Below are 20,528 nucleotides of genomic sequence, written 5' to 3' on the forward strand. Positions count from 1 at the left end.
TAAAATAAAGGTAACTGGCATTAAAAAGTAAATTACTTGCAATTTAAACCACCATACAGCAATGCTGCAAATATTAGTTTTGCTGCAGGAGGTTCTATACATCATACAGATGCAACACCTCACAGGCAGTGTTAATTTTGGAAGCAAATTTCAATTTAGTTTTAGTCTTAGTCTTAGGACTAAAATGCCATTTTAGTTTTAGCCGTATTTTAGTCATCTCAGTTGTTTTAGTTTTGGTCGTATTTTAGTAGACTAAAATAGTATTCATTTAGTCGGCTAAAAGGTTTTAGTCGTTTTAGTCGACAAAATTAACACTGCTCACAGGCAGGCTAAACTGATAGTAAACACTGGGATACTTGTACTTACAGTTAAGCTTATTATAAAGATTACCTGTAGATACAAGTAATATCGCCTAAATGTGCACTGTTTTGGAGATATTCACTGTTTCTGCGGCTGATGACATCACCGGTACATGCGCTCTGATGGGACAGCATGCTCATGCCGTCCCTTTAGAGCTCTGTGTCACGGCTATGACTCCCGTGCGCACGCACAGGAGTGCCATCATAGCGGCTCAGCCAAATGGTCAGAGACCGCAAACCAGGAGGGCTTCGCTTTAAGATAAGTATTTCATAATGTGCTAGTGTGTGATGCAAACTAGCACATTATGACATTAGCATGCAGGGGGCCTGGATTTTAATTATTTAATTACATTTACTACCGCTTTAAGGCCACCCCCAGTCATGTTATTTAAATTTATTTATTTTTGCTTTATGCATTATTAGTCCTTGTTCACACGGGTGTACTTAAGTATATTCCTGTGTGAGGGCGTGTTTGCCCACACAGGGATGTACAGGCGTACTGTGCATTCCTATGCAGGCAGTTCTGTTCATGTCAATTGGGACACATTAGCTGCATGGATACAGCTGCTGCTTCCATTTTGACATTGTGTGTGTGTTTCTTCAGGGACACACACCCGCACCTAAACGGCTGTGACATTGGGAGCAGTGGCTGTGCATGGAACATTTGTGCATCCCTGTGCAGGCAAACAGAGCCCTTGTAAACAAGGCCTTAAAATCAATTTTCCCAATAAACTCTTAATTTTTTTTAAATACATTTCCATTGGTTCATGTCCCCCAGGGCAGAGTCCAGCCCCCATGCCCTTTTTGCCATTAGCTTTTAAAATGGCGATACTTGGTTTGACAGATTTGACTCCCATCAACTCAAAAGGGGTTCGGATTTTTCAGCAGAATGTATGACATGCTCCCCAAATGGCCATCGAATCCAACCCGGGTATGTTTGTCTCATTCCTAATGTAAAATAGCTAGCATATTTATCCAAACATACTTCTTTGGTTACATTTTAGTGACACAGGATGTCATACATGCAATTAAATGTGTAAGCTGTCTATAACCACTTGACGACGGCTGGCCATCATATGACGTCCTGGTCTTTCAGTGGTGATATCTGAATAGGGTTGCCACCTTTTCAAACCCAAACACTTTAGCACCGCACAGCAATTTTTTTATAGTATAAACTATACATATATTTTGCTATTAAATATTTCTATTCATATGAAGTTAATAACAAGAGTCCCCCTTTACATCAGAGTCCACAGAGTACCCCTTTTAAATCTGAATCCACAGAGTTTCCCTTTTCATCGGAATCCACAGAGTTCCCCTTTTACATCTGAACTCGCAGAGTCCCCTTTCACTTTAAGGGGGAACTGTCCAGACTCTGATGTAAGGGAGAACTCTGGGGACTCTAACATAAGGGATGCTCTGGGAACCCTGATGTAAGGGGGAACACTGAGAACTCTGATGTACAGAGAGGACTCTGATGTAAGGGGAAACACTGTGGCCTCTGGTGTAAAGGGGAACTCTGATGTAAGGGGTGCTCTGAGAACCTGATTTGCCTTAGTGTACTCACTCAGAGGCAGGAGAGAGAAGGGGGGAGACTTCAGACACAGACAGGGATGGATGGTGAGTTCACTCACCCCTTGGCAGTCGGCACCTCTCATCCAGATGTATCTGAGGCTGCTGGACTTCAAATTTCCAGCCCCACTTTCCTTTTCTGAGGCACAGCGCTGGGGATTGGAGTGTGGGCAGACACAGAGGGGTAGGAGTGTTTGGGGGGGGGGGGGGGGGGGGGGGGGGGGGGAGCTGCTGGGAAGTAATAGTCCAGTCTAAATAATGTGTCCTGGTTTCAGGCAGTCTGAAACCCGAACGCATGATTCCAAAGCCGAACTGTCCAGGTGAATCCTGGACAGGTGGCAACCCTATATCTGAATGATACCTGCAGCTGCAACCATCATTCAGATGTTGTTTTTCCTGCCGGTGATTCCCTTCACCGTAAGCAAAATCATAGCGGCTATTCAGCCACTTGATCATTCTTACAGCTGGCGAGAGGGGATGACCCCCCCCTCCCGTCGCCCTCCGGTGCTTCTCCCGGGTCACCCGTACGATCGGCGTCGCGGAGAAAGAATCTGGCGCTGAGGGATAGATGGTCCCAGGCAATCTCTATGACTCTCGGGGGCCCGGGCGTGACATGACGTCATGTCCAGTCCGGCGTAAGTAAAAGCCTGGGACACGGCAGAAAAGCATTAGATCGTTCATGTTTTTTTGTTGATCTGATGCTTTCCAGCCTTATAGACCCCACATCTCTCCATTAAGAGGACGGATCACGCACCATTCCTATTACAAGGCATGTTTACATTATAGGAATAAAAGTGATCAAAACCATTTTTTGAAAGGGAAAGTGTAAAAAAATAAAAATAAAATTAAAGCGCACCTGTCCCTGAACGCAGAGGCGAATGCATACGTAGGTCGCGCCCGCATATGTAACCAATGTTCAAAACACACATGTGAGGTATCAGCATGAACGTTAGAGCGATAGTAACAATTCTAGTACTAGACCTCCTCTGCAACTATAAAAATGTAACCTGTAAAAAAATGTAAAGCGTCACCTATGAAGATTTTTGAGTACTGAACTTTTGCGTCATACCACAAGTGTGAGCAATTTTAAAGCGTGACATCGTAGTGGCGTCACCACACGATTGAACTAGGAGGACGGGCTTCATGTGTTTGTGCTGGCCGGCATTTCTTTTATATGCATATCCATTTCTTCCTAACTGTGCAATACCTCATTTTAATAAACTGTTATCTAGACTAAATTACGCTATCCATTGAGCCATAACGGACATCATAGTTGAATAGAGGGAGTGATCTGCATGATCCGGTTTACCTCTACCATTGTTATCATCTACAAGCTAAAGGCCATGGCTGGGTTATAGCCACCTGCCGTTTATGCTTGCCATCTGGTAAGCAGACTATATAAATACGGTGATCGGGCACTTTCTTGTTTGTGTGTGCACATTGCGGTGATATCAAGAATTCCAAGTGGCTTATATTGACTTTCCTGTCTTTTAAAGTTTAATTGGACTCACTGATTGAAACCTTTTTTTAGCGCAGCTTTTTTAATTTTACAATTTGAAAAGAACCTAGCCATGCAGGGCTCCGCCCACACGGTCACATCATTCATTTTGTGAACAAATAAACTCCAAACACCAACAGCCTTTGCAGCTGATAGCTTTTAGTGCACAATGAGGGAGCTGGTGAGCATCCTTGGAGTTTATTGATTCTTCTTGGACTGAGTATGCCTGTCCATATTAAAGACATGGGCAGATAGTTACACAGTCTGCAGGAGCCTGACACTGCACCCTTGATCTGTTGATCCCGGGTGCAATGTTTTCAGGCTCCTATGGAAAACACATTAAATACACTTTTTTAACTGCCAAAAAATGTATTTATTGATTTTTTAATGTGATGTGAACTTATCCTTTAAATTAAAATATATACAGGACCTTTGAATTACTGCTCCATCACAATTAGGTATAGATCTCTTTGACAAGCTAGCAATGTAATTTTCTTCAATGAAGAAGTATGGGAACATTTTGTTTAATATTTCTTATTTCCCTCGTAGACCCTAATTCTCAGTATTGTTATTTCAGGCTGAACTTGATGAAGTTGTATACATTTGGAATTCTCACAATATGCGAAAATGCAAAAGACAGGACAGCTCAGGTGGAAGGCCCATTTTACTATATCTGTATCCAGAAACTCGTGGCACAGTGAATAGAATAATGCCTGTTGATGCAGATGAAGTAGCCATATGCAAGGAGGAATGCCTCCCAAAAGGTCGATACTCATGTGATGAAACTGTTTTTGAGTTGTGTTGTCTCATTATGGAAGAGAATTCCTGGAATGCACCAGAAGACCCATATTCAGCTGTTGATCTATACCTTCAGTTGAGGAATAACATTCTTCAAAACCTTTGAATAATACAATTAGAATTTGGATTTGTTACCCAAATCAAATACTGGTATATAAATATGTCACTTTTTCAAGATTTGAAAAATGTGGAGATAATATAGTTATTATTTTGAAATCATCTGTGTCAGTGGTGTTCCTGTCATGCAGAGAGCTGTATATCTAGACTCAACCAACTTCTGTGAAAGTCAGGGGTGCCTAATTCCCATAAGGTGACTTCAAGTGTCGGTGTTCTGTCAAGAAGTGGCCTCCATCAAATAGTGCCCGCGCATGCGCAGGACAGAGCCGCACTCCAACTGAGTTGCCGATCAGCTGGAGTGACGTGACCAGGGTGCAAGTGCACATCTTAGGAGGTCTCTCTCGATGGGAGATACCATTTCACTGCCATGATTGAAACCTATACAAACAGTGGGGGGGGGAGACCATAGTTCTCACATTGTGCCTCGCGGGGCGGCTTTACAGTGTGCTGATGGTCTGGTTTTGTCTATGTTGCAGGGCGGGTTTGCATGTGTTGAACAGCCGGTTTTGCCTGTGTGAAACGGTGGTTTGCAACACAGACAAAACCAGCTCTTCAACACAGCCACATGCCACCCTCCAGCAGCAGCGATGCACAATCTGAGAACCTCTGTCTACCCCTGCTGTTTGTATAGGTTTAAATTGTGGTATCTCCCATCGAGAAATACCTCCTACGATGTGCGCATGCGCCATGGTTACGTCAGCCCAGCTGATAGGCAAAACAGCTGTTGTGCTTCGACGTACAACGCATGCGCAGTTCGTCCCGGGCACTATTCGATGGGTAGGCACATCTCGACAGAACACCGGCTTCACATGGTGAATCAGGGCAATGCTTTAGTTAAGGCTCCATGTCACTGAGCTGAGTCCCCTGTCCAACTGCTTGGAGTGGTCTCTGTGACAGCATTCATGGCAGGTACAGTGCAGCCACAGCTGCCTGTCGCAGAGGTCCGGCAAGGAGCTTAGCTCAGTGGCATGGAGCCTGCACTCAACAGGCAGCGGGTGTACGATTTAACACACAGGGCAGCCGTCTTTGTTACTTCAGTGGGCAGCATCTGCTGGTTTTCCACATTCATTGAGGGCAGCACATTTAACCACTTCAATACTGGTCATCTTCACCCCCTTTCTGCCCAGTCCAATTTTGGGCTTTCAGCGTTGTTGCACTTTGAATGACAATTGTGCGGTCATATTTACTGTACTCATATTTATTTTATTTTTTTAGACAGATAGATCTTTCTTTTGATGGTAGTTAATCACCATTTTTTTTGATAAACAAAAGACCAAAAATGTAAAATTTTTATTTATTTTTTTCTCAGTTTATGTTAAAATTTTTTGCAAACAAGCAATTTTTCTCCTTCACTGATGTGTACTGTTGAGGCTGCACTTACAACCGGTATCCTGATTATCAACGTAGCGTAATTGCCGGCGTATAAGGCGGGTAGGCGTATAAGACGCCCCCCCCAATCTTCCATTTAAAATTGTCTTTTTGCTGTACTCGCCGTATAAGACGACCCCCTCCCGACCAGTCTGTCAGCCTGCTGGATGTGCAGTAATGCCGTATGTTCAGTAGCTTTGGTAACAGGTAACATACTGTCTCAAAGTCTACTGCGCTGAGCCAATCACGGCGAGCAATGTATTCTATTAATGAATACAAAGACTGCTCGGATTGGCAGAGGCTGTAACATCATCAGCCCGCGCCTCTGACTCTCAAAGCCAATCGGAGCAGACTACTGTATGTAGTCTGCTCGGATTGGCAGAGGTTGTTACTCCAATCCGAGCAGACTTTGTATTCATTAATAGAATACATCTCTTGCCGGGATTAGCTCAGCGGTGTATAATGTATACAGTATTACCGCACATTCAGCAAGCATCTGGAGGGCTGTCATCGAGCAGGCGGCTTGCGTATAAGACAACCCCCGCTTTTTGGCCATTTTTTTGGTGTAAAAGGTTGTCATATACACTGGAAAATACGGTATATGTGCCCTGTCAGAATTGCCAGTTAACGGCTCTTCACGCCTGACCCTGTAAAATCACGTGAGGAAAGAAATGCTGATAACTGATAACTTTGTTTACATTGTGATCAGCTATGTTTGGACACAGCCAATCGCATGGTAAAAGGCCACTGTGATTGGCCCTTTACTGCGATCACAGAGTGCAGCAGATGTCCATGGATGCCCTCCCAGAACTAGCCGACCATGCTGTAGCCATCTTTTGGCAATAGCATGGTCAGGAACTGGTTAAAAAAAAAAACTGTAGCAAGTATTATCTGAACGCTAAGGGCTCATTCACACTTGGGGGGTGGGGGGGGCTGTTTAACCACATGGTTGAGCTGTGTTATAAGGGCTCCCAAACTGCTCCCTCTTTAGCTGACAACGCAGCAGCTAGGAATGAGTACACATGCAAAATCCTTGATGATCTGCTCCACAGCAGCAATTATAGCCCCTGTAATATTTGACATACACTAGTGCAGGACACAACCCATTCAAGTTAATGGGCCTCATTGCAGTCACCTGACAATCATGGCCTGTTCTCATGGTATGTTTTCATTGTGCAAGCATATTAGGTAATGGACAGGGTTAAATGGTTTACAATACCACTACATTTAGAAATTCGGTCAGACAACAGGGTTGATTTAATGAAGGCAAATGGACTGTGCACTTTGCAAAGTGCAGTTGCTCAAGCGCTTAGTAAATGAGGTAAAGCTTCACTTTGCAGAGTACCCAATCACGTGCAAGGAAAAATAAAAACAGCATTTTTGCTTGCACATGATTCAACAGAACTTGACCTAACAATCGACCTCAGTCAAACAGGGGAAGGCGACACCTGAATCAAAATATAGTCAGTCCCTTCAGAATCATTTCAATTTATGGTTAGTCTATGCGCAGCTTTAGAGATGACCTGTGAGCTACGTTCAATCCAGGACTGTGTCAGGTTTCAATTTGGTGCTTCATAACTTTACCAGTTCAAATCAGGATTATTTAAATAGTGTCCAAGAACACATTTGCTCAGAGGTAATTGATTAGTGGATGAGTTACGGTGATCTGAACGTGAAACCTGTTCACAATTAGGGATGAGCTCAGTGTTCAGATGTTTTCACAAATTAAAACATGATTGTAAAGTTTCCTTTTATTTTCTTGAAAAATATCAAACATGTTATACTTACCTGCTCTGTGCAGTGGTTTTGCACAGAGCAGCAGAGATCCTCTTCTCAGATCCCTCACAGGCTCTTGGCCTCTCCCTACTGTGACATGCCCCCACAGCAAGCAGCTTGCTATGGGGGCACCTGAGCTGAAGCTCTTTGTGTCCATTCAGACATGGGGTTGCAGTTCTGCCCCACCCCCTCTCATGATTGGCTAACTGAATTTATGGACAGCAACGGGAGCCAATGGCACCACTGCTGTGTCTCAGCCAATCAGGAGGGAGAGTCTTGGACAGCCAAAGAGCTTGTGTACATCGCTGGAAGATCAGGCAAGTTTTAGGGGGGCTGTTGCACACAGGTTTTTATCTTAATGCATAGAATGCATTAAAAAAAAAAAAAAATACCTTGACTTTACAACCACTTTAAGGCAGTTTGAACAAAGGTGGCAGCTTCTGGCTGTCAATGATTACTAAGGAAGCAGCAGAGGCTAGCACCCATCAAATCTTTACCAACCACTGATGTTACTCAGCCCATTTCACTTACATGGGCAGGAATCCCCAGCCAAGTAACTAAATGGGCAGGGAATGCGAGGTGTTACATCATTGCCTGAATATGGCAACTGCCTTCCCCGTATATTAACGATCAGGGAGATGTTATTTGGCAAGTGATGTCATGGAGTTAAGCTCTTCGGTCATTGTTAATGTACATTGTGAGACTTTTTTCATTTTTTTCCTTATGATTAGAGATAATATATACACATAGGTGAATGGGGTTAGTATCTGGGTGCCCTCTTATTGTTAAAGTTTTCCAGAAGCCAAAAGCCCCCAACATCACTTAGCCAGGGCTGTGGGAAAAGGCCCTTGTCCTCATTAAAATGAGGACATAGAGCTTTACCAAGGGTTCCCCCTGGCAAGATACTCTCCCCATGTTGAGGGCATGTGGCCCAGTATGGTTCAGGGTGGGTAGGGTGCATGCATGTCAACCTCTTTTCTGGCTAACTTGACTGCATGCTCAGATTAAAGGGCTGGTATTGAATTTTAGGGGCACCTCATGCATATTTCTGATTGGCACTGATAGGCATTACTGATGGGGCTGCGCTGATAATCAATGCAGTGATTATCAGCGCAGACCCCCCGTCAGGAGAGCTGCCGTTTGGCTGGGCTCGCGTCTTGTTAGTGTGAACTGAGGAAAGCCGATTACCGGCACTTCCTGGTTACCACTGTGATTGGTCACAGCTGATCACATGATAAAGAGCCTACTGTATGTCATATGCTCTTTACCAAGTTCGGAGATGCGGTGTGTCAGATCGATACACTGCAACACCAATCGCTGCTCTGCATGCCCCGAGGGGGACCAGGAGCAGCTTATCCTGCTAGATGTCATCTGATGCCCAGTTTGGATAACTGAGGGAAATGTCATTTGCTGGCAAATTACATAAAAAATGTAAATGTTGGCGCATTGAAAAAAAAAAAAAAAAAAAAAAACACTTCTCAATGGCCCAATGTATTTTTAAAATTCTGCATTGCTACAAGTTCTCCAGGGCATTACCAACACACCACGTTATTTTTTAGACAGCCCTTTACCTATTTGCCTAAAAAAATGGGCATTTCGGATTTGACAGATTCAGCTAGGATTGAGGAGAATTTATCAATACAGGCGTAATCAGAATATAAAACAGTTGTGCATGGCAACCAATCATCTTTTATTTTATTTCCAAAAATTAACAAGCTGGAGATGATAGGTTGTTATGCATGACTGCTCAAGATTCTGTCTGCTTCAGTTTTGATAAATCCCTAACATTGGGCAACTTCAAAGGAGTTCAGTTGCTCAACCTAAATCATTTTAAAGTCAAACTGTTTCAAATGAACCCAGGGCAGTTTAGCTGATTCCCATTTACAATGAAAAATGTCAACTAAGTCAAATGAATTTTAATAATTTAAAATAATTAATAAAAAAAAAAAAAAGTCTACACATTAGATTACAACTCGAGGTATGTTTTTAATTTTTTTATAATCAAAGTTATACAACATTCACAAGATAAATGAGACAAAATCAAAAATAATAGTTTTCAGACAACATTGAGATCAGTAAGTTATAAATCATAGTCCATAAAAACATGTATTTGCTAGTCCATCAAACAGGAAAGCATGAAATGCAAATGTTCTATGAACCATGTCAATCCAGTATAGTTTTTTTAAATAAACAACATATGGGAGGAAGAAGCAAGGTGGAACCCAACAAGATGTGGGAGGGGGTAAAAGGATCTAAATGTAGAGGCAGGTAGGAGAGAGAAGAAAAACACAAGGAATGCAAGGGAAAAATATGGTCCACACAGCTGAAGGTTGATCTCCTCCGACAGGCTCCAACTCGCATGTAGGACAAGGCCCAATAACGGATATTTATTTAGTAATATAGAATACTGTCTTATAGAAGCAATTTGTATTCTGGGCAGTACAGAATTTTCACCAATAGAACCACACCTATCAAAATGTTCTTTATTATCTTTGCTATAGGAGATAAAGTCTTCCATTTGTTAAAGGTTGTTTATTTTTTTTTAACCACACAGCAATGGAAAGAGGACAAGGTTGTTTCTATAAATCTTGAGTATAACTCTTAGTTGCTTTCTGTGAGGAAAGTATTGACTTTACATATGTTTTCCTTACATAAGTATTATTCTAAAGAAAGAAGGCAGGGTCATTTGGAACATGAATATGCCTAAAATATGCCTTACCTGCTTTCAAAAGGACCTAATCAGACCGTACCAGAAGAACCATATCTCTAACAGATGTCCAAAACTGTTTAGAACATACATGTTATGAAATGCCTGAGAGTCAGAGAAAAGTGTTAGCAAGTTACTGCATATATTATACTCAAAAGGTTTCCTCAATATCTTGTGAGGTAGGCTCTTTATCCCCTCCATCTTGTAGTCAATTTACCACAGTTGTTACCATGCTCCTAGTAGTACCTTACATTTTGTTTGTTTTGCTTTGGTACTATATAAATCAAGCGATCTAAAGCTTTTCTGCAACATGGTTACTTTACCAAGAATGGATTGGGCTAATGTTTTCTTATGGGTAGACTCTAAGTTATGGATATCCCCCAAGTGTTTTTCTATTTGGAATGTCCTTTTTTTTTTCTTTTTTTTTTTTTTTTTAAGTAGAGGGCCACATTTAATGAAAATCCTCTTGATCCTCAACTTACAGGATCCTGAACAAGTGAAAAATTAAGTCACCAGTTCCATGATCTCATGGGTTGGTTGGTAAGGTCCAACTAAAGAGATACAGGAGCACAGTCAGAGAAAGATGGTACCTATAAATACAGGTAGCATGGTAACAAGTGTGGTATTGCTCTGGATGAAGCAATTTGCGCTCAGCAATAGCATTCCGATATCTCTAAAGTGACTACAAGTTACAGTGATAAAATGCTTACCTCACAGAACCTTGCAGATAACCTTTTGGATCTATTAAATAACTTGCTAACACCTTTCTCTAACTCTCAACCCCCCCATCTTTTCAAGTGTAGTCTGTTTTCACACAGATTGAGAAGATTTTACCAAAATGATGCATAATTGATTTTAAATTCCAACTTAAAGTGGCAAATAACGTGAGCTGAAGCCTGGTGGAAATGTGTTAAAAAGAAGAAAAGGTGAAAGGTTAGGGAAAGTAAGATTTGGGGGGCGGGGGGACAGAACAGTGACAGCAATGATCTAAAAGTTAAGTGGGGATCTAGGAAAGGTGGGGTTCAAACAGAGGATAATGCTGTGGAACGTGGGCAGGGTATAAGTGGGAGTCTACTCCCACTTCACTAAATTTAAAAGGACTACCCTGTGGGTGACGACCTATGGTGAGGGTGCTTTGGAGCTCAGCAAGAACTAGCCTTCTCCATTCCCCCCCTCCCAGTATTCCATACAGGATCATAGGTACAAATGACCTTAAGCAATATCTGAACAAAACAGAACAAGACATCTTATCAGAATACAACTTTAATGAAACATTTAAACTAAGGCAAGCCAAAGATGATGCAATTTTCTTTCCTGAAACCATGGGTTGCAGTAAATTAAAACGCTCACTTCCTCCAACACAGTCAGTGCTGGTAATACACAGTAATTATTGCTAGTGGCTATAGCCGCTGGCAATAACTGGATGTAAACATGCTGGTTGTACACAAGATGATTGCTGGATCAACTTGGGTACAATCAGCTCGCTAACAGATGGTTCTAATCAACTATGGTCAACTTAAGACCCCGTAGTGCAAGGGCCTGCCTGACTGCATACAAATTGAAACTCTTAATGTTTGACCTCAAGAAAATCTAATGGTGTGTATGGGGTCTAAGGGTCACTAGTGTCTAAAGCACACTTAGGAACAACAAATCAACTGACAACATTTATAACTGACAATGAAAAGAACAAAGGTAGAAGCCGTGGGCAATTAAAGGGTCCCCTGAGGTATAAAGATGGAACCTGCTTGTTGAAGCACCACGGTCTTAGGAATATCAGTCCAAAAGCCCAAAACACACCTTGCAAATGCAAAGACATCTCCCTAAACTCATTCACCACACATAAGTCTTCACCTTTGCCTGCTGATGCTAGAAAATAAGCATATAAAAGGACATTGCAGAGGACAAAACAAAAATTACAACTCTCCATATTTCCAGCATAATGCTACCCAAAACAGTCAAGGCAAAAGGCCAGGCCCACTGCAAAGTACTCGTGTGCATGAAATCAGAGCAGGCCAGACACAAACATCAGTACATCTCCCCAAAAAGATCACATTCACATCTATGAGCCCAACATTGAATGTATGGCGGAAAATAGCCACATAACACAAAGCATGAACATAAGTACCCTCCTTAACCCCTGGAAATCCAATGTGTATTGTTTAATGTGATTAAAGCATTGATCATCAAAGGTTTCTATCAGATGTTAAGAGTATTACAAAAATACATCTGCAAGCACTGTAAAAGACATACCATGTTAGCCACAATCTAGTCCAAAGAGGAATGATAGCAACATCACCAAAATCTTTGAAGAACACCAATAGGTTGTAAAAGTGGTAACCTGACAGATCCTGGGGGTTCCAATAAAAGATTGCCTCCCCCTATACACTATAGTCTGTATAGGCAAGCTGAAAATGTCAAAGGGGGATAGACGATACAAGCTCCATGTAGGACATCCATGTTTTTCTGAGTGGGTTACAGGTGTTAACAAGGGGCAAAGGTGGGTTTACATCTCTCTCAGGAGTGAGATGGGAATGGTAGTCTAAAGAGGATAAAGTTCACATGTATGCAGAACAAGAGAAGGTGGGAACTAAAAGATTGCAGGGTTCAGAGAGCTTCGGGTGAACTAGAACATTTAACAGAGGTTTCAGTCAGTCAGATTTAAAGGATCAGTATCCTCAAGATTTGTTTGTGCACCATCAAACTCTCCCAGACCCTTAATCCATGCCTGACATAAGATCTCATTTTTCTGAGATTAATAATGGATACAACCAAGAACATCACATGTTCTGGCAGGGTCAGGTGACCGTGAGTACAGACTTCTGTGGAGCAAGTCAATCATTAAAAGGTGTCTGTAGTGTTGTCCAGTAGTTAAAATAGTATGAATTTTGTAGTGTTTTGGAAATGTTCAGCTTCAGTTGCCTCCAGCAAGTGAACATAGTTGTATTTTTTTCCAGTGACTTATGTCCTCTAAGTCCTTAGTGTGCAGCAGGAGAGTGCACAAATATACGGTTTGTGAACTCTGAAATTGTTCTAGTGGGACAATCCTGGACTTCATCGTTGAAGTTGTAGACTCTCCCATATCTAGTCTTTCAGTAACTTGGAAAAAGTCACTGTGGATTTACATTAGAGCCTTTTTGTTAAGAATCATGCACTTGATGAATCAGGGCCTCAACATCTGCCTTTGTAATTCTATAATTGGTGCACTTAAGCACCTCACCTATTTTACACAAGACAAAGGCTGGGTCAGGTTCTACTCAAACTGCCCAATTGGCAATTCCAGGTGGAAGTTGTTCACATCAAATCCACTGGACTCAGAATCAGGGGACGAGGAAAACAGCCATGGTTCTTGAGGTTTAGGAGGAAGCAGGAATTGTCTGAGCACATATCAATGCAATTGCATGCCTGTCCTCACTGTCCACCAACTAATAAGTCATCTTGAAGCAATTGTGCATTCTGGATCCGGTGGCAGAATACTGCCATTTGGATATTTTTCTGCAGGAATAAGCTAAAGTGTGAAAACTGAAACAGTGGAGTTGGCACTCATCTTAAATAAAGGTCCATAACTGCTCAGACACACCTACAAGGTATGATTTTATTTTCATTATTACATTGGTCCAACTTGAACCAACATAAGTATGCATATTTCATATCTGAGGGACTGCTGTGGAAGCAAGCACTGCTTTTTATCTTTTGAGACCTGTACCAAGCAGCTTACCTTCTACATAGTGAACACAAGGGGTTGCTCACTGGCACTGCTGCCATTTATAAAATGGCTAGTATTTTTATCAATTCATAGCATTCTCTGATTGGAGTAGATGAAGAATTGGGTCTTGGACATCACAATATGCACTTAATCCAATCAGAGAATGCCATGTTATAAAAAAAAGCAAGGTGCTCTGTGAACGGCAGCTTGTTTCCTAGCAAGCACCCCCCTGAGTTCACTATTCAACTGAAAAGCCATTTGGCACAGGATTCAGAAGTGGCAAGCATTGTAGTAGCACCAACTACTACAGTGAATGTCTTCTTCTCCTGCAGTCCCTCAGATATACATATTTACATTGTGCCAAACTGGACCGAAGTAGCTAGGCAATTAAAATAAAGTAGTCCTCCCAAAAAAAAAAAAAATCACGAAAAAAAAAAAAAAGGCAGAAATTAGATGTATACGACCAAAAAAAATGAAAGACATAATGGAAAGCATTCAGACAATTTCCATTACCCAAATATTGCAATCCAGTATGCCATTAAATTCTGATCGAAAATCAGGGTAATTTTCATAGTTTTCAGAAAAATGCAGGACCCTACCACATGTACGGGCAATAGGCCTTCTGGAAAAACTAGGCATTTCTTCAAATTGCACGTAGATGATCCCAGGCATATTTAAATCACTGCCAGTGCAGTACCTCAGAAACTTACACAAATTGCTTTTAGTGAGTTCTCTAATGTATTTTTTAAGATATTTTGATACCTCATTTTCCTTTGGCGACATGGCAATAGGGAATTCTAACTGCTTCAGAACTTTTTGACATGTTGGCTGGAGTTCTGTGTATTGTTGTGATAATAGGTCGACTGTAATAAACTGCATTTCCTGTAATATCTCTTTCCAGGCATCAATGACAAACATTGGTTTTTGTATTAATTCTTTGTGTGCTATCTCAAACAGTGTAGCTCTGTAACTGGTCGATGTTACTTTACGTCGACATCCATAATCATCAAGAACATCCATAAGTTCTGCTTCATCAACTGCTGAAAACGTTCAACTTTTTTAATCTAAAAAACAAATATTACAAATTTATTATAATTACTAGAATCCAAAAGTTTCATTTTACAAGAGATTTTCTGGCTTGTGCAACATAACCCAGAAGAAAGTGAAGTGTTTTTCCAACATACCATGAAGGCCTGGCACTACCAAATGCACTTTAGAAGGTACAGTTGCTCCAGACCAAATCGTTTGAGGGTGCTATGCACCTGCACTCACAGAAGCATGAGAGGGTGAACTGATGCAATGCGCACAAGATGCCACCCACTTTTTGCATGTGGGTGTGCTCCAAAAAGTGTGTTTCTTCCCAGTCTATATCTCATAGTGTGCCATGTTTACCCCGTTGGTATAGTCAATTCCACTTTGTATAGATTGAACAGGGCCTTCAGGTATACTAAAGAGATTGTGGAAGTAAAACATGCTTTACTGGGACCAGCAATGAGAGTCCCCAGCAAGTGAGAGGGGCTAGTAATAACGCCCAGCATGTGTCAGAGCCAGCATCGATAACCCCTAGCAAGGTGTCAGGGCAAGAAACCAAGTTAACCACTTGACAACTGGACACTTTAACCCCCTTCCTAACCAGACCAATTTTATGCTTTCAGAGCTCTTACACTTTGAATGACAATTACTCAGTCATGCAACACTGTACCCATATGAAATGGTTGTCCTTTCTTCACACAAATAGAGCTTTCTTTTGGTGGCATTTAATCACCACTGGGTTTTTTATTTTTTGTGCTATAAACGAAAAAAGACCAAAAATTCCGTAAAAAATAAATTTTTCTTTGCTTCTGTTATAAAATTTTGCAAATTAAGAATTTTTCTTCATACATTTTGGCCAAATTTTATACTGCTACATATCTTTGGTAAAAAATAACCCAAATCGGTGTATATTATTTGGTCTGTGTGAAAGTTATAGAGTCTACAAGCTGTGGTGCCAATCACTGAAAATTGATCACACCTGAAGTACTGACGGCCTATCTCCTTTCTTGAGACCCTAACAAGCCAGGACAATACAAATACCCCCCCCCCCCCCCTCCCATGACCCCTTTTTGGAAGGTTGACATTCCAAGGTATTTAGTAAGAGGCATGGTGAGTTTTTTGAAGTTGTAATTTTGTTCCCACAATTCTTTGAAAAAGCAGGATTTTTTTTTATTCACAAAAGTGTCATATTATCAGGTTATTTCTCGCACACAGCATATGCATACCACAAGTTACACCCCAAAATACATTCTACTACTCCTTCTGAATATGGCAATACCACATGTGAGACTTTTACACAGCGTGGCCACATACAGAGGACCAACATGCAGGAAGCCCCATCAGGCGTTCTAGGAGCATAAACTACACATCAAATTTCTTGACTACCTCTTACACTTTTGAAGGTCCTGGAGCACCAGGACAATGGAAACGCCCCCAAAATGACCCTATTTTGGATAGAAAACAACCCAACGTATAATCTATGAGGCATAATGAGTCTTTTGAACTTGTCATTTTTTTCTACAAGTTTTTGGAAAATGTGTAAAGAAAATGAATTTTTTTTTTTTTTTACACAAAGTTGTCCATTTATACAATATTTCTAACACATAGCATGTACATACCAAAAATGACACTCCAAAATAGATTCTCCTCCTCCTCCTGAGTACGGCGATACCACATGTGTGAGACTTCCACAGCCTGGCCACATACAGGGGCCGAGTATGGCTAAGCATGGCCAAGCATGGCAGGGTATGGCAGAGTATGGCTGGGTTTCACCAAGTATTGCAGAGTATTGTGGGGTATTGCCGAGTATGGCTGGGTATCACAGAGTATGACTGGGTATGGCTGGGTATGGCGGGGTATTGCAGAGTATTGCACAGTGGTGTGGGGTATTGCAGAGTACTGCGGGGTATTGCCGAGTATTGCGGGGGTATTGCCGAGTATTGCACAGCATTGCAGAGTATTGCGGGGTATTGCAGAGTACTGCGGGGTATTGCAGAGTACTGCGGGGTATTGCAGAGTACTGCGGGGTATTGCAGAGTACTGCGGGGTATTGCAGAGTACTGCGGGGTATTGCAGAGTATTGCACATTATTCTGGGGCATTGCAGAGTATTGCAGGGCATTGCAGAGCGTTAGGGATGGCTGAGCATGGATGGATGGATGGTTGGATGTCACTGTGCAGCGCTTTGGGCACTACACAACCAGCCCACAGCGCTGCAGCCATCCATCCCCCTCTCCGCTCACAGTGTACCAATCGGTACACAGGAGGGGAGGAGAGGAACATATCCGTGACCGCCGGGTCTAGAGGACCCGGCGCATCACGGATCCCGGTAAATGGCCGCTGATCGCGGCCGTTTACCATGTGATCGCTCCGTCAAATGACGAAGCGATCACATGTAAACAAACCGGCGTCATCTCATTTGACGGAGCGATCACATGGTAAACGGCCGCGATCAGCGGCCATTTACCGGGATCCGTGATGCGCCGGGTCCTCTAGACCCGGCGGTCACGGATATGTTCAGGTGCGCGCCCCAGGGGGCGCGCAAGAGGGGAACTCTGGGAAGACGTCATATGACGTGATCCCAGAGTTAAGCAACCGCCCTGCAAGCCGTCATTCGGCTAAGGGCCGGTTGTAAAGTGGTTAAATATTGCAGAATATGCAGCCGTATGCTACATAACTAAGTTCCATTTCATGCTGATTAAACAAAATTATTCATGTATCTTAAATAGAAAACATTTTTTAGATCGATTTTATTTCAAAAGAATTTTATTTAAATAAATTTGATATAAAAAAAAAAAACATTTAAATAAAAAAAATCAGATTTTATAGATTTTTTTTGAAAAATCATTGATTTATATCCACCCTGTCCCTAAGTGATAAAAAAAAAAAAATCAAACTGAACTTTCATGCATATAAAAAAAGACATTATTTAAAAAAAAAAAAAATAACCCAAAAGTGCGCAAATCAAGCAAAATAATTAAAAATGTGAAATCAGTGAAAAATGCAATTCATTACCAACGTGTCAAAAATGAAAATGTATTGGTATAAAACAAATCGTTCATAAACCACTCATACTTATAAATCAAAAGTCTTATGGAGATGGAGTGCATCCACGTGCAAAACAAAGTGCTCTGTGTTCCAGTATACAAAGTGCTCTAGCGCACAGAGTGCTAGTAAGATAATGGGGCCTCTTACCAGACCTTATCTCAAATTATAGAGATTAATGCCGCGGTACACACGGCCGGACTTGCCAATGGGCTAAACTCCGTCGGCATTTCCGACGGAAAGATTTAGAACATGTCCTATATCTGAGTCCGTCGGAAATGCAGACAGAAAAAGTCTTTTTCTGTCGGGAAGTCCAGCCGCATGTACGCTGCATAATTGTAATAACTCTGTTTGGCTTGGAGGAGCCAACGTTTCCTTGAATCTCCACACAGCTCAATGACCCCAATGAACAGAATTAGCAGCAAAGTCCACCGAATTTAATGAAAAATATTAGCAAGCACTCCAGCAACAAGCTCCAACACACAGATGCATCAAATTTAAAAAGGGAGAAGTCTCATAGCGCAACAAAAATACTCAATTTATTCCATAAGATATTGCACTTACACAGATTCGGAAACAGCCATTTCACAAACACTGTTGCAGATTGGCCGCAATGTCATCCAGTGAACCTCAGCGTGATGACGTCACAGAGTTAGTTCTGCCAAATGTGTTTCTCCGTCTATGTTTGAATAAACAGCATGGCTGTTTGGACTATAACAAACAAAATAGAATATGGAGTGATCAATACTATGCAATATACAACAGTGTAAATAATGTACATGTCAGAACATGATAATGTACAAAATATATATGGTGCAGTATTCAGGACTACTTAACATACAACAGAGCATTAGGAGTAGAGCAGCGAGGACTATGCTGTGTGCCCTCTTCATTAAGTCATATAACATAGCATATGCAATGATGAAGGTCAGGACTAGGGGTGCAACGGATCGTCACTGATCCATGATCCGTTCGAGGCAGGCGAGCGTTCCGCGGATGTGCCGATCCGCGGAGAGCTCGCCTGCCTCGGCCATAGGAAAGGCCGCGGCTTCGGCCTAGCTCCGGAGCGGCGGCCATCTTGGTACACCCGGCGGCAGCCGCTGTATCGTCAGGAAGTGACGTTTCGTCGTCGCCATCTTGCTACACCCCACACTCCTTTGCACAGTACTGTAATGATAGAGTTAGAAGGGGGCAAGCGGACATCTTGTTACACCCACCAGAGTTTTAGATTTTAAAGCTATTTTCCACACAAAACGGAGCTTATATGCATAAATACAGTATTTGCTAATGTGACAGAACACCTCTGATTTTCACATTTAATGTTAAATGTGAAAATCAGAGGTGTTCTGTCACATTAGCAACCATGTAAGGTCAGCAGGTTTGCTGTTGCTTTTAAAATCTAACATCTAAACAGTCCGTCCGATCTACAAATACTGTATTTATGCATATAAACTCCGTTTTGTGTGGAAAATAGCTTTTAAATCTAAAACTCCGGTGGGTGTAACAAGATTTGTCTTTTTTTTTCCGTTTTTTTTGCTGATCCGAAAATGATCCGATCCGTGACTCTGATCCGAGGATCGATCCGATCCGTGAGTTTTTTGATCCGTTGCAGGACTGAGGTAGCATATTGAATTTTGGCATTAGGACTATGTACAACATTAGCTGCCCAGTGCTTCCTCTTACATTGGTGCTCAGCATAACCACTCATGTTGGTAATCCATACCTAATGTGCCCCTTTACATTGGTGGACAGTGGGCTTCTAGGGGCTTGCAGACACAGGTGGCTGGAGGGCAGTAAAAGGATTATTATTATTTCAGTTACTTATAATAGCACTGTCAATTATACACTGACATCAGTCCCTACCCTCAAGGAGCTTACAATCTAAGGTCCCTAACTCACATTCATACATACTAGGGACAATTTAGACAGGATCCAATTAATCTACCAGCATGTCTTTGGAGTGTGGGAGGAAACCGGAGTACCCGGAGGAAACCCACGCAGGCACAGGGAGAACATGCAAACTCCAGGCAGGTAGTGTTGTGGTTGGGATTCAAACCAGTGACCCTTTTTACTGCTAAGCGAGAGTGCTATCCACTACACCACTGTGCCAAGCAGTTGAGCCATGGTTTTACTGCCCCTCAATACTGTACACCTGCTTCGGCTGTGATGTTTGCTTTGCATCCACCGCTAATATTTAATGGCATATTGCATTTGGTGGGTGGTACCGCTGTTGAACGCAACCAATTTAAGTGAAGGGGGTCATATCACAACCTCCTTCCAAATGTGTGCATTTGCGGTTGTAGCACAGTGGTTGTGCATTGTGCCCCCCTACCCCCTTATACTGGTAGTTGGTATGTCCCTTTTTATTGATGGGCAGTTTGCTCCACAAAAAAATTTACAGTATGGTGCTCTACCACAAACATTACAGTATACACTACTATAAACATTACTGCATGCGGTTTAGAATCTTCCCCCAAATAAAAATCCACCTTTAGAGGGCCCATATAGATTATAATTATCCTCTAAGATTACATACTACCGTATAAGATCAGGA

The 20,528-nt window shown here is 42.0% G+C and overlaps 2 protein-coding genes and 1 long non-coding RNA gene across 3 annotated transcripts in view; 2 read left to right on the top strand and 1 right to left on the bottom strand.

The window, feature by feature from the left end:
- LOC141105251 (uncharacterized) overlaps nucleotides 1–4,446 on the top strand; it is a 7,377-nt gene extending 2,931 nt beyond the window's left edge. The window contains exon 2 of the mRNA XM_073595139.1: nucleotides 4,007–4,446. Coding sequence (XP_073451240.1) covers nucleotides 4,007–4,333 — 327 coding nt within the window. The 3' untranslated portion in view covers nucleotides 4,334–4,446. The remainder of the gene's footprint in view (nucleotides 1–4,006) is intronic.
- ABLIM1 (actin binding LIM protein 1) overlaps nucleotides 1–20,528 on the top strand; it is a 375,358-nt gene that overhangs the window by 43,134 nt on the left and 311,696 nt on the right. The gene's annotated exons all lie outside the window — the stretch shown is intronic.
- Nucleotides 9,455–18,779, bottom strand: LOC141105748 (uncharacterized). The gene is made up of 2 exons (XR_012235644.1): nucleotides 18,539–18,779; nucleotides 9,455–14,962 (listed from the first exon to the last, which is right to left on the bottom strand). It is a non-coding gene; the product is annotated as an uncharacterized lncRNA (long non-coding RNA).

The sequence above is a fragment of the Aquarana catesbeiana genome, linkage group LG08, assembly GCF_042186555.1.
Source record: "Aquarana catesbeiana isolate 2022-GZ linkage group LG08, ASM4218655v1, whole genome shotgun sequence".
Lineage (NCBI taxonomy): Eukaryota > Metazoa > Chordata > Amphibia > Anura > Ranidae > Aquarana > Aquarana catesbeiana.